General features: G+C 44.6%; 2 protein-coding genes across 3 annotated transcripts in view; one reads left to right on the top strand and one right to left on the bottom strand.

Annotated features, from left to right (window-relative positions):
• The first annotated feature begins 31 nt into the window (after window positions 1–31).
• Window positions 32–5337, top strand: LOC142583230 (uncharacterized). Its single transcript, XM_075693603.1, has 2 exons — window positions 32–323; window positions 4798–5337. Exons 1-2 carry the CDS (start codon window positions 224–226, stop codon window positions 4893–4895), a joined length of 198 nt encoding a protein of 65 aa, XP_075549718.1. The 5' UTR covers window positions 32–223; the 3' UTR covers window positions 4896–5337.
• Window positions 5261–13900, bottom strand: part of LOC142583227 (serine/threonine-protein kinase 11-interacting protein) — a 97612-nt gene continuing 88972 nt past the window's right edge. For both annotated transcript variants that reach the window (XM_075693598.1, XM_075693599.1), the window contains 2 exons: window positions 12295–12461; window positions 5261–5985 (listed from right to left, as the gene is read on the bottom strand). In XM_075693598.1, coding sequence (XP_075549713.1) covers window positions 5803–5985; window positions 12295–12461 — 350 coding nt within the window. In that variant the 3' untranslated portion in view covers window positions 5261–5802. The remainder of the gene's footprint in view (window positions 5986–12294; window positions 12462–13900) is intronic.

A 13900-nucleotide genomic window follows, 5' to 3' on the forward strand; every position in this document is an offset into this window, starting at 1 on the left:
ACGCATGCAAGCATGCGCGGGCCGCCAGCACAGCCAACGTGGAGCGAGGAAGCAGTGACGCTCACACCCCGCTTTTCAAGCTGTCGAGCGCCGGAGCAGCCAAACAGTCTTTGCTGCAAGCGAGCTCTGGCGCTGGGCTCGTGTGACCAGCTGAGATCGCGAGAAATCGCTCGCTTCCTCTTACCTTTCACTCGGGCATAAGCTCGCGTTCCGGGAACAGAATATGGTCGACCTGACCGGAGGAGGACCCGACGGACCCATTGAACACGGCTTCAGCAATTGGGTCTTCATTCTGCCCGCAATTATTACAATTTCGCTGATCAGTAAGTATTGCCGACGGGCCCCTGTTTGCTGTCATCTCGACCGATCGTCTCTCCCTGTCGTAGTAGAAGGCGGACATCATAGTGTAAAACGAAACAGCTGGTAAAATTGCGCGCCTTTAGTACTACGTTACATCGCGATGTAGTCTGCTTCTGACAGAAGACACGGCGCGCACACGTCAAGTGGTCGATGACCTCGCGAGAAGGTCCATGATCGCATTATATACCCCCGGAGCGAAACACTTGACCAGGTCGAAGCGCCGTGAATAAACGAAAAAATAAAAAAAAAAAAAAATAAAGGTGTGAAACGGCGCGCTGTTCGAATCGTACTGCTGCGCAAGTGGTGGCGACTCGGTACTGACCCAGCTACGGGACTCGTTTTTGTGCTGTCCCCCGCTTATCGCCGTGCGAAACAGGATCGTGGCCGGTACACGTGGCCTGTCGCGTTGGCTCCGCGTGGAACCGCGTCGCCTCCGAGGGCGCAGTTGCGAGAGCGGTCGAGCAGGAGTAGGACCCGCTCACACACACTCGGGCGCCTGACGTTGTAGGCAGCATGGTTCTGTACGTGGCCCTGATATTCGTCCCCGTTGCCGCGATCGGTGAGTCTTTCGCTGTTAACAGGGACTTCACGCACTTCCTATTTAGTCCCGAATATTTGAGCTTCACGAATCTTTTAAAAAAAAATAGATTAGCACTAGCAGGGAAGCAACCATCTGGAAGAGATTGACTACCTGGTCGTCGCGTGGTGTGGAAAATTTAAGATTTATTGCGGATCCCGAAGTTATTTATTACTCTAACACGAGTGGCGTAACAAATCCTTGTTTTTTTGGCTTTAAAATATTTTTCTGGTTTCTGTTCGTACAGGGTCATATACTGACGTTCAGTATTGCAAGTGTAAGTTAAAGCAGGTTCTGTAGGATGCATGTTCCACTTTTAGCACAGAATTTTGCATTTCTCGCGATGCATGGCAGCTGATTACACAGTTCAAGTTAGGGGCGAGTTTGTTTCTAACTTTATAAGCTTTCCGACAATGCCACTGTATTTGATTTGCTGTTAGTGCGACATTTTAAAGCAGTATAGTATGAATCTGTATGTTGCTTCCAATTCTTAGCCGGTCTTTCACTGTAGCTATGAATGTGTGACAGCATTACAAAAAGAACGTAACAGCCTTTCTTTTTCTTAACCAATGGTGTCAGGTTATTTGAAATGCAAGTAGTTGAAATCCTAACTTTTACTATAAAAATTCAGGGCACGATATTTAGTGCATGCCCAAGCATATTTTATCATTTCCAAGACTCTCATATAGATTGCAACCGCTGACTTATCGCTGTCACATATACAGTTATGTTACATGCCGCAGTTTACAGAATCAGCACATTTACAAAAACTTTTTTTTATAGCTTAATTCACCACATTATGTGTTCTAGGCCATTAGGTACAGTCATGAGCAAAAGTCCAGAGACCACAAATGCTGCAAATATTTTGTTCTTCGTCAAAGCCTTGGCTTGCAAGCTTAAATCAAGTAGTACAGTCCACCATGTGCACTGGTTCAACCAACATTGCATTGAAACAATTCCATGGACCACGGCTGTGCTAGAAAAAAAATGTAAAATTTAAATTTTTTTCCTGATGCTGTGGGCTTGAGACGTTTGCATCCGACTGTACTTCAGAGCTTTCCCTGCCACGGATGCACAAAGTGGTCTCTGTGCAACAGTGCGACGTGTGCTTTGAAAAAAATTCAATTCTGCGGATTTATGAATAAAGGGAAAATCAGACATCCACCCGTTCATAGCAATTGCTACAAAGGAAACCCGTACGGGTTCCTCGAAAGAAAAGCCTCATAGTTGAAGAAAAATTCGTCCTGGTCCGGGACTCAAACCCGGGACCACTGCCTTTCCGGGGCAGATTTATGTGCCAAAACCACGATCTGATTAGGGCACGCCGTTGTGGGGGACACCAGATTTTGAGCACCCGGAGTTCTTTAATGTGCACACAATGCATGGTGCACGGGCGTTGTTACATTTTGCCACCATCGAGTGTGCTTTGATTGCAGTCGTGAATTAGTCTAGCTGTCTCATTAATGATAAAAACATTTCCCATCATTTCAGTTGCTGATTCATCGGTGTTTGCGAGCATTGCACTACAATGCTGGATTTTGCAAGCATTAACGCTCTTCATATTCGAAGTGATGACACATCCAATATGTATATGAAAAGCATTGCTAACTTACACCTGAAGTTTATGTCTCAGTGCAGCGCACAGCAAAACAACGGGCAACTACACCAAGTCATGCAGCACTAACTAGCCCAGACTTGTGCATAGCCATGCCTCAACATCAAAGCCAACCTGCCCAACAAGCAGCTCTTCTACATTACTTATAAATTCTACATTTTGCATCTACTGACATGCAGATTGTATAGTGGTGACAACTGATTCCTTATATTTAGAAATATAAAAAAGTTCAAAACTGCACTCAATGTGGGTACAAGGTATGCATCAACAAGACTTGGCATCGGCATAGGTCCGAAATGCCAATGTGAACAGAATGTAACATTCCTTGCCCACAAATTACAGTTTGCAACTAAGATACGAAGTAGTGTAGTCTAAATACATTTAATTCAGGAACACGGGGAGCCTACACCATCCATTCGAGAATGGTCTAAAATGACATTGTGAACGAAATTTTATTTCTGTAATTTTATTCCTCTAGCTAAAAAAGTTTGTCGCTGTATGCATTGTCTTCTATTGTGTGTGCGTTGCCACGTCCTTGCCTCGTTTGTATTGTATTGTATGGACTAAGTTGTCATATTGCTGCCTGGCTTAGTCGGGTGGCCATTTTTTTTTTGCAATTTCTACAATTTATGCATGCAAAGCACTCAATTTTTACCATACGTGGCATGAAACATACGCAAGGTGTTTCTGAGACTACTGCCTCCCTGTGAAAAACGGGATTCGGGACAAAACGAAAATTCTTCTGCCCAACATTTGCGCCAGTAGCGAGCATCAGAATTAGTGCCCTAATTGCCAATTGCATCATTAATTATATCCCACCAGATAAACTTGAAATTAATTCGACATTCGTGGGTCAGTTGCAGAACTGAACCTGGTCAGCGCCAGGATCGTCAGTGCCAAGTATGCCAAGTCGGTATCCACTAAGTATAAATCGTGAAATTAGAACCAGTTTCAATGTACCCATCCCAAAACAAAAAGAAAAGCTGTTTCTGCTACAATTTTTCTTTTTGTGAGGTCATAGCATGCAATTATTTTGTGAAAGACATGGAGTACAATTCACACATGAATCTCGGAGGCAACTTCAGTTTGGAGGAGTCTATCTCTTGCTCTGCGCAAAGAGAGCAGCGAAAAATGAAAGCAGGGCCCATATCTTGTAATGGATTGTCCATTGTTTTATCGCATGTTGCACTGAGTGGCCAGTGATAATGGCAAAAAAACGAATGAACATGAAATATATTGTTAGAAATGGCAAAGATCTATTGGGAAGTTCTACAATAGCCTTTATGTGGCAGCATGGTCAGTGTCGAGAGGGCACAGGTGTGCAAGAGCCTTTTGTGTAGTAGCTGGCGCAGTACACCTAGTGAAACATATAGGAGCATGTTTCAGATTTAGTGAAATGATTCAAAGGACTTGGTTACAGCGACAGAATTGCACTGGTTAAAGTTAAGCATTTGCAAGTACTAGGTAGGTTTTGGCCAGTGGCAAACCAAGCGCCAAAATATTCAAGAACTCTCTCGTACAGCTTCGCTGCCCTTGATGTACGACTTGTCTGGATTTGTACACATCTGTTAACTCTTCACGAAAGGAGAAATTGGACATCCACCCGTATGTAGCATGAAGCTACAAAGGAAACACACATATTTCTCAGAAACAAAGCTTTGTAGTTGAAGCAAAATTGTATGACCAAACTCAGTTCCACATAAAAAAATATTAGAACAACTTCTTTGTTTTTACTTCTGACCATAGAGAGTATATTTAAAGAAAAAAAGAAATCTGAAATGTTATTGCAGATTAAAGTTACTTCTTAATTAGTTTGCTGAACTACCCACAACTGTAAGCTCGCTCCAGCATATCAGAAATGCTACTAATAGGCTTTGTGCTAAGTTTCTTTATTTTTTAAGTGTGTGAAGGGGTGAGAACATAGATGACCTGTAATAATGTGGAAGTGCCTCCTATTCTACCATCAAAATTACAATTTTACATTTAGCCAGCAAGGTGTGCCATACGGTGAGAGCGCATGCAGGGTATTGCAGTTGAATCCAGCTGTTATGAAGTAAATCCTGAAATGTTTCTCATTGACACCAGTGTGCTCCAATATAGGTTTGTATTGAATATCTGGCACAATGAAGGTATATTTTCATGTCAGATTAAACTCCACTATAATGTGCTTCCACTGTAACAATGGTTGCCACCGGTAAATGAGGGAGCTCTAAAAAAAATATGTCCATCTTTCGTTTGCCTGCAGGCTTCTTCACGTACAAGCTGATCCAGAGCTTGCGGGACAAAGAGAAGAGGAAGGAAGACAAAAAGAAGCAGAAGCAGCAAAAGAAGAAGGCCAAGTGAGAGAACGGGGCCACTGCCAGACTTTCACACACCCCCGTGCAAAGCAGGGCCCGACATATCATCACTCACGGGGGGTTAGGGGCGAACGGCAATCTTGGAAAACCAACCTCGCTTCCACTGCAGTGTCGACGATGCTTCGAAGCAGCAGCGAGGTCTGCCTTGGAGTCGACTCACAGCAGTCCGGGCACCACCAAAGCCATTCTTTGTTGTTTCCTCATGTACATTCCATTGGATGAAAGCTCCCTCATTCTTACTCACTTTGAGAAAAAAAGACTCATGCCCGACAGATGCAAATGTTGTAGGCATTTTTGAAAATCTTTTCATGTATATTTACAAGAAAAAAAAAAAAGTAGGGGGTAGACAAGTCTGGGTTATAAAAAAACTGTCTGCAATATTTATTGTATTTACAGAATAAAAAAAGAAAGGACAGTTCTTGTCACAACCAACGTCTGGTATATGCACAATTCAGAGTTGTCCGTCTGTCTTGCAATCTGACATAAAAACACTGCACACATACCGAATTATAAACACACATGGGACGCCCTTGTTTAAATTTATGGCGGGCACCTGTTCCACATCACACAATTTACGTCGCAGCAATGGAAAGTTACATAATACTAATGAAAAGCTCTAAAACTTAAAGTTACAGCAACGCATTTGTTACAACTTCATAGTTTTAAAAGGATGTTAATTCAGCTTAATAAAAGTTTACAATGCTTCTTTCTGTAAGATTAAAACTTTAACAGACGTTATTACAATGGGCTACCGTCAACAGTACAGCCTGTAACATGATACACTCGAAGTTGCTTTACAGTCTCTGCACATAAGTTTTGTAAATTTGCTGCTTAAATTAAAAAAAAAAAACTGTCTGGGATAAAATCGATTTTACAGCTGGATCTTGACAGCTTCACTCTGCAACTATGTCCAGTGGCATTTCCACACCAAAGAGCTCCTCCCACGGTGTTCGAAGTGTGCTCAGGAAAGAATGCAGTGACGCCACTGTTTTTGTTGCGATAGTCCACTGCATCTCCGTGCCAGTGTCCTCGTCCAGGAATGTAAGCTTCACGCTTTTGGCATTCTTGTAGAGATGCTGAAATGAAAGCAATTAAAAAACATAATCAGCAAGAAACACTCTTGCTAAACAAAATGATTTGTGAATCGTGCATGTTCGCTTTCATAGTATTGACGCACACATTTTGCAATAACAAAAATGTCAAAGTCAATGAGCATTTGGATACGCAGTTGAACCTAAACAAATATATACAAAAGACTGCTACAAATAATTAACCAAGGAGGGCATATTTCTCTTTCCCATGAAGCAAATAAGATTGCTGTCAAAAAAATTTTGGCCAATTTATATCCCTTGAAACACTAAACTTTACTGACCAAGTAGGCTGCATATAAATAACAGCATGTGAAGAGATGCCATAATTTGCATAAGCGAACAATAGCAGTGGAATAAGAAACTAGTTTGGGTCAGTTACACACACCTCTGGAACAGGCCGTGAAACATGATAATTTGCCGGTCTATGCAATACTACACAGTTATTCGAATGAAGTTGCATCCAATATTTGTTACATGTCGATATTCTGAGAAACATTCATTATAACTATGTTCATTACATTAAGGTCTGACCAGTTTCATCGATCTTGTAACTTGGCGAAGTTGTATTGCTAAGCTGCTGTGTGTAGTAGTAGTATTGTGCTGTACAAGTGCAGATGTAGTTTGGACTTCAGGCATTCCACTGCAGCATGTTGTGCTTGTAAGGAAGAAGAAGAGCACACGGACAAGCCCAGCCAGATCAGCTATTCGATGCCTACAGTGCAACCACTGAGCCATCTGGATCACCAGTGCTCGGCACGGGACAGAGCCTTGCGACCATCTAGCAATTTCTGCTCTGTGCCGCGGGACTTCTCAGTTACGCTTGATGCTACCAGCCGAATTATGAAATACACCCCTTTACAACCGGTGAAGGTGCTGGCTCTTCAAGAACATCTTCAAATTGGGAACTCCGGTGTTGGACTCCGCCACCAGTCATGCCTGACTCTATCCACCAGACGTCACCGACAATCATCCGTGGTCTGCTCTGGCGCTCTTGGCACAGAGATCCAGGGGTGTTGAGCGGTATAGATGAGCATGACACCAATGACTGGCTGTCCTCATACGAATGGGTGTGCTTGCACAATCGATGGGAAGATACCTCCAAATTAAATAATGTCATCTTCTACCTTGCGGGTGTGGCTCACCTGTGGTACAAAAATCAAGAAGCCAACCTTCAGTCCTAGTCAGCGTTCAAGACCGGTTTCGCTGAAGTTTTCAGTCGCCCTGCCGTCCGAAAGTTGCGCGTCGAGCAGTGGTTAAAAGAGGGAATGCAACAACCGAACTAAACATTCACCAGTTATATTGAAGAGGTTCTACACCAGTGCAAACGTGTGCATGGTCCTACGCCCGAAAATGAGAAGGTGAAACACACATTGAAGGGCATCACCGATGACATTTTTCATGTGTTGTTCGCCAAGAGTCCGTCTACTGTAGCTGAGCTCATAAACTTGTGCCAAAGCTATGACGAGTTGAGGAGGCAGCAAGATTTGACCAAGCGTCCCTCAGTGGCTGACAAGGCCCTTTGCACCATGGCCATCCGCTCTGATCACTCATCCCTGCTCACACAAATCCAAGCACTCATGTGGGACGAAGTTGCATGTCAGCTTTCTCAACTACAGTACCCTTCACTGAGCTGCCCCAACAACAGCCACTGCCGCAACCGCCTCCTACACAGCTCACCCCGATGCTCCAGTGAGTTATTGAAGAGCAAGCTGCCAAGGTTCTACCTATGCAGTATCCCTATGTCAACGCTTCACTCACATAAGCATCCATCGTCGCGCAGCCTCCTCGCCAACCACTCGTGATACATCCACGGCCGCAGCCACCCATTCATCATCTTTTTCACCGACCTGCTCGTGCCTTTGTAAATCCTTGGCACACGCAAGACAACACGCCAATGTGTCATGCCTGCGGTATATCTGGGCATGTTGCATGGCTCTGCTGCCACCGCGTGCTGCACGCTTTGTGCAGACACCTCCCTACGCCATATGCAACCTTTACACGATGCTTATTTTAATCAGCAGTCGAGCAGGCTACCAGCCGAGTGCCTGTTACTCGCACGTTGTTCACCTTCCCCGTATTGCCGCTTGTTGTCTGCCATGTGTCGGCGCCTTTCGCCCACGCAAGAAGAAAACTAAGCGCCACATTTCAGGAGGCAGGAACTGCGTTGCCATCAATATGTACAAGTTCTCCATCGTCGCCTTCAAACGATGTGGACCTTACTGTTGACGGCGTAACTACCGTTGTGCTGATTGATAGTGGAGCAGCATGTCTACTGGAGATACGTGACACTGGAGATACTAGTGTCTGTACTAAACAATTGATTCTCTCGTGCTCTACGAAAAGTTACAACACCACTTTCTGGGTTTTCTCAGCGCACAGCAAGCACCCAGCCAGTCCGGCCTTCAGCAGCACGCATGGCAAGAGTTGTTATTCAAGGCATTCCCTATGTTGTCGAGTTTGCAGTTCTGCAGTCCTGCTCTTATGACATTATACTTGGTCGGGACTTTCTCTGTGTGCGTTCTGAAGTCAAACTATTGCTTCTGTGTGATGTGTTCCTCGCCGGCGCCACTTCTCTTCTTGCCAAGCTGGTCCTGTGCGAAGACACTGCAATGCTGCTGTACTTGTGTGCCGTTGTTCTCTTTTTCTGTGGTGCTATCTCTGAAGGCTCTGTCCTCTTCAATCCTTCGGAACTCTTCATAACCCGCAAAGATATTCCCCTCCCTTTTGCCACTCCTGATATTTCAGCTGGTCTCAGCTCCATAGTTGTCTGCAATCCACTTCCTACAACACTGAAGGCTCTCTGCTGCAAAGCACTTGGCTGCGTTCAGCCCCTTGATGACATGATTATTATTGACGTGCCGGCTGCTTCGTATGCAGAGCTCACATACTTTTGCGTGCTTTTCACTTCTGCTCCGCCATCACCTGACGTGTTCACTCCTTTCATTGCCGATGACCTTACTTCTGAGCAACACCCCCCAGCGTCTTCCTCTGCTTGCCCAGTGTTGTTGTTCTTTTGATGTCACCCTGCCTACTCTGGGCCGCACATCGACCGTCAGTCATCACATCGACACTGGATTCAACACGCCATTGCGGCAGCTCCTGTACCGTGTCTCAGCGAAGGAGCATCAGGTCATCAGCAAGCACATTGATGGCATGCTTCAGCGTGGTGTCATTCCATGGGTGTCACTGGTTGTTCTCGTCACAAAAAAATATGGCTCCATTCAGTTCTGCATTGACTATTGCTGTCTTAATAAGATAACATGAAAAGATGTGTACCCTCTATCGTGCATTGATGACGCTCTGGACAGCTTGCAAGGTGCTGAATTCTTCTCTTCGTTGGATTTACGCCTGGGCTACAGGCAGGTCCAGATGTCAGCAGTTGATCGCCCTAAAACCGCATTCATTGCTGCAGACGGTTTATATGAATTTAATGTGATGCCATTTAGATGCCATTTAAGTGATGCCGTGCAATGCACCTGCAACATTTTAACGAATGATGAACAATATCTTGCAAAGCCTAAAATGGAGCACGTGTTTATGCTACCTTGATGACATCATTGTGTTCGCCCCCAAGTTCAACACGCATCTTCTCTTCTATGCCTTCGGCAAATGATGACGCCCTTCACCAATACAGGCCTGCAACTGAACCTGAAAAAGTGCCAGTTCGCCGCACGCAAGCTCATGAATCTAGGTCACTTCGTATCTCAAGACTGAATCTGTCCCGACCCATCAAAATTTCGGGCTATAGCAGTTTCCAAAACCTAAGACACTTAAAGAACTCCGCACCTTCACCGATCTCTGTTCTTAATTCAGATGCTTTGTTTGCAACTTTGCCTTGATTATATCACCTCTGAGACAACTTATAAGTAGTGCCAACGACCTATCCTCCTGGTCTCCTGCATGCGACACTGCATTTGTGACTATTGTCGCAGTTGATCACCACGCTATACTGAAACTGCTGCTCTAGCTGCAGCCGCCGCAAGTGACGTTGCATCCTTCCTGCTCCATCGTTTCATTCTTCATCATGGCTCACCTCAGGAACTGCTGAGCTATAAAGGCCGTGCATTTTCGACGCACGTGGTTGAAGCTAGGCTTGCTCAATGCCACGTTGTTCACCGAACCACCATGGCATACCATCCTCAAACTAATGTGCTTACGGTTCATTTCATTTGAACCCTTGGTGACATGCTCACCATGTACGTCTCATTGGATCATACAAACTGGGACATCATTCACCCATTTAGTCACATACACATATAATACGGCTACACGAAGTAGTACTACAGGATTTTCCCCATACTTTCTCCTCTACAGTCATGGTCCTTCCCATACCATCGATACGGTTTTACCTTATGAACCAGACGCGTCAGAATGTGCTCGCGTTTCGACTGTCACCAAATAGGCTGAGAAATGCCATCAGTTAGCCCGAAATCTCACCTCTGATGACCAACGACAAAAATGCAATCGTGATGATGACACTACCAACCCAAACTTCGCTCCCGCAAACTTGTCTTGTTCTCCGTGCCTTGTACCACGCCTGGACTTTCAACAAACTTCTCTCGAAGTATGACGGACCATACCGCATCGTCGAACACACCTAGCCGGTCAACTATGTCATAGAGCCGCTTGACCGACATCCGACAGGTGCTGTCGTGGTCGGAATGTTGTTCACATTTACCAGCCGAAACAATACTATGACCCACTCGTTTCCACGTTGTAAATTGCCAGGATGGCTCCGCTTTTGCACCGGTGGTAATTGAAAGGCAGAAGAAGAGGACACGGACAAGGCCAGCCAGATCGTCTATTCGATGCCTGAGTGCAACCACTGAGCCAGCCGGATCGCCAGTGCTTGGCATGAGAGAGAGCCACTTGGCCGTCCAGCGGTTCCTGCTCTGCATCGTCCGACTTCTCAGTTACGCTTGATGCTACCAGCTGAATTATTAAATGCACCCCTTTACACACTGCACAATGCATACTGAATGCAGGACATGCTTGTGCAACAGGCGCTGCCAGTACTGAGGGCACATGTCAAGGAAATTCATTCTTTTTTAGACAACTTAGGGACATGGAACACTGCATGCAAGTCTGGTTCATGTGGCGCGTGACACATCTCAAACAGGCCGTGCCCAAAGGTGCAGTGTTAGGTCTAAAAAGAGTGAACTGAACAAGTTGGTAAGGATCCGTGCCAAACGTGCACTGCAGAAGTGTTCAATGATGCAAATAATTGTGCTGGGAATGCCACTCGTGCACCTCGCATCATAACGGACACTACGAACACTGGCATGCACTCTGGCAAGTGTCACAAGCACCTCAAGGTGGCTTATTCTCTTCATAAAGAGGACAGGCCGAATTGAAAATGGAGTGGAGGGTCCAGCTTAGTTGTTTGCACTGCAGTTCCGCTGCACTCGCGCTGTCATCACATCACACAGGTGTAACGTTTCCACACCAGTCAGTCTTTATGACTATATCATTTTGTCATTACGAGTGTAATGGTCAAAAGTAGTACTATCAAAACGAAATGATACCAACAAGAAATCCCACAGGTCTATGTAAACTCCTAGCAACTACAAGCTTATTTCAGCTGAGCTGTTTAAGGACCCAGAGTGATAGCTCAGCGACTTTGGTATTTCACTTCTGTACATGAGTTCACAGGTTCAGTCCTCGGCTGCAGCAGATGCACTTCGATGGAGGCAAAATGCGAAAACGCCCATGTCGTAGGTACCTTCGTTATATCCAATATATAACAACTCGAGATGGTCAAAGTTAATCCACAGCCTTTCATCATGGTGTCACTCATAACTTACTGCGCAGTCTTGGGATGTAAAACCCAACAATTAATTTAACAGCTCTATACAGGAACCTACCTCAGTGAATTGCACTGAGTTGGTGAATGAAATAAAGGTCTACACAGTTCTCCTTCAGAGCATTCAGCTTAACAGGCAAGGTGACTGTTTGGGCTAGTTGGTGATCCATTATAGTGAGTAAACTCAGCTTAGCCCGGTCTGTCTCAAAGGAGGCTTGTTTTCACTTTAGCACTACTCTACAGCATGTTGTAGCATGCTGCAAAATCAACTCTGTGGAACTACATTCACAGAACCATGTTACAGCAGAAAGCTGGCCTAGTTGTTTGCTTGCATTCTGTGACACGTTTACAGCGCTAAAAATTTAACGCAACATGGAATAGACAACAGCACATGGCGGCCGTCCAGGCTGTTTCATGTTGCATTCTATTTTTGAAGTGTGCACATGTTACAACAGACAGTTTTAGTGAAGAGTGCACTGAAAGATATTTACCGCAGCCGTAACGTTGCTGATCCTCTGGCATGCCAATGGCTCGTACTGTATGATACAAGCTTTGGTTGAACCCTTTGGTGTTTTCATGTAGTGAGACTTGCTGATGTAGGTGCTGTCTTCTGTGACAACAATGCACACTGACTTCATAGCTGCAGGCGAAGCTGCATCTGGAATGGCAAAATGCATATCCAAGCATTTGACTTCTTTACTGCAAGTAATATAGCCACAATAAATTTGTGCACTTTCCTGCCTTTAACATGCACTCACCTGCAGTCGTGTGTACGGAGAGTGCGTGAAAAAGAAAGCTTTACCTATATCACAGGCAGGCAGCAACAAATATGTTTTTACATTGTGCCACTAAAAAAATTGCAGAGGCGGCTTCATTCTGGACCACATGTTCAAGGTACTACAACTAAACATCACTATAATGATGTTGAAAGTGGTACTAAAGGTACTTTGTATTCATGTTTGCTTCACTATCACCATTGTTTTTATTTATAATTGGCAAGTTACACTTACTGCGAAGGGGCGGCAGAGGCCAGTGGGGCCCTGGACTGGGGGGGCTCTGACCACGCCTCTTTAAAATCTCTTCCTGACAAATAGAGTTTATATATAGGCACATTGACTGCCAAAGACTATGCCCGGGTACCTCAAAGAAAGCAATCACAATGTTGACAGAGTAATGCAGCTTGTATGGTGATTTGCAGTGACTGTGTATACAACAAAGTTTTCCTGACTTTCATTTAAATGTGTATGACTTGTCATTCTCAACTTAAACTTTGGACAAGGATGGTCGACCACGCTTGACTGCTAACTTACAATTAAAATGGCATAATCATATTATGGCTACACCACTAGTATGGCTGTACGGCTATGATATGGGCATCACAACTATGACAGCTATGGGGATGTTACAACACATCAGCAGAATAGCATAGTTTACTTGGTGTAGCAAACAAAGCATTCTTAAAGACACCCAAATAACTCTGGGTATTGCACACATGCAACTGTCATGCAAGGGTAATTTCATGGCTTTAATGGCATGTTAATTTAACTGTCAGCAAGTCCTGATAATCTCAAAAACGTGCAAGAACACCCCTTTTGAAATTTAGAGTCTAAGCAATTCTTTTTCAACGATTGGAGTAATAACGATCCATAAAGACTGCTAAACACATAACCCAACAGTGCATCCTTCCTCATTAGCTTTGCACACTTGAGGCAGTAGCACTAGAACGCGACACTTGGCTCGAAACTGGGATGCCTTTGCCCTATAAATAACACTGGAATATAAAAGGGTTTGACTAGCAAGAGCAACCTATACTATGGGCTTGCACTGTTCGTGAGGTGTCTTGTCTGAAGCCTTTTTAGTGTCGCATGTGTTTCCAAGATGCGCAATCACAGAAATTTTTACTTCAAGATATTTATAGTTCTTGCACAGGTGCATGTAATCTTGTCTGAAGCCTTGTGTGTCATACGTCTAATCACGGAAAAGAAAGTTGGCTGCGGTTTAACTCTCGTAAACCTAGTTATCACAAGCGAAAGGTCTGTTTGGCTTGGTTTTGCGAAGACTATGCACCCTGTGTTTCATTAAAATTAGGCCACAGTC

Source organism: Dermacentor variabilis, chromosome 5 (genome assembly GCF_050947875.1).
Source record: "Dermacentor variabilis isolate Ectoservices chromosome 5, ASM5094787v1, whole genome shotgun sequence".
Taxonomy (NCBI): Eukaryota; Metazoa; Arthropoda; class Arachnida; order Ixodida; family Ixodidae; genus Dermacentor; species Dermacentor variabilis.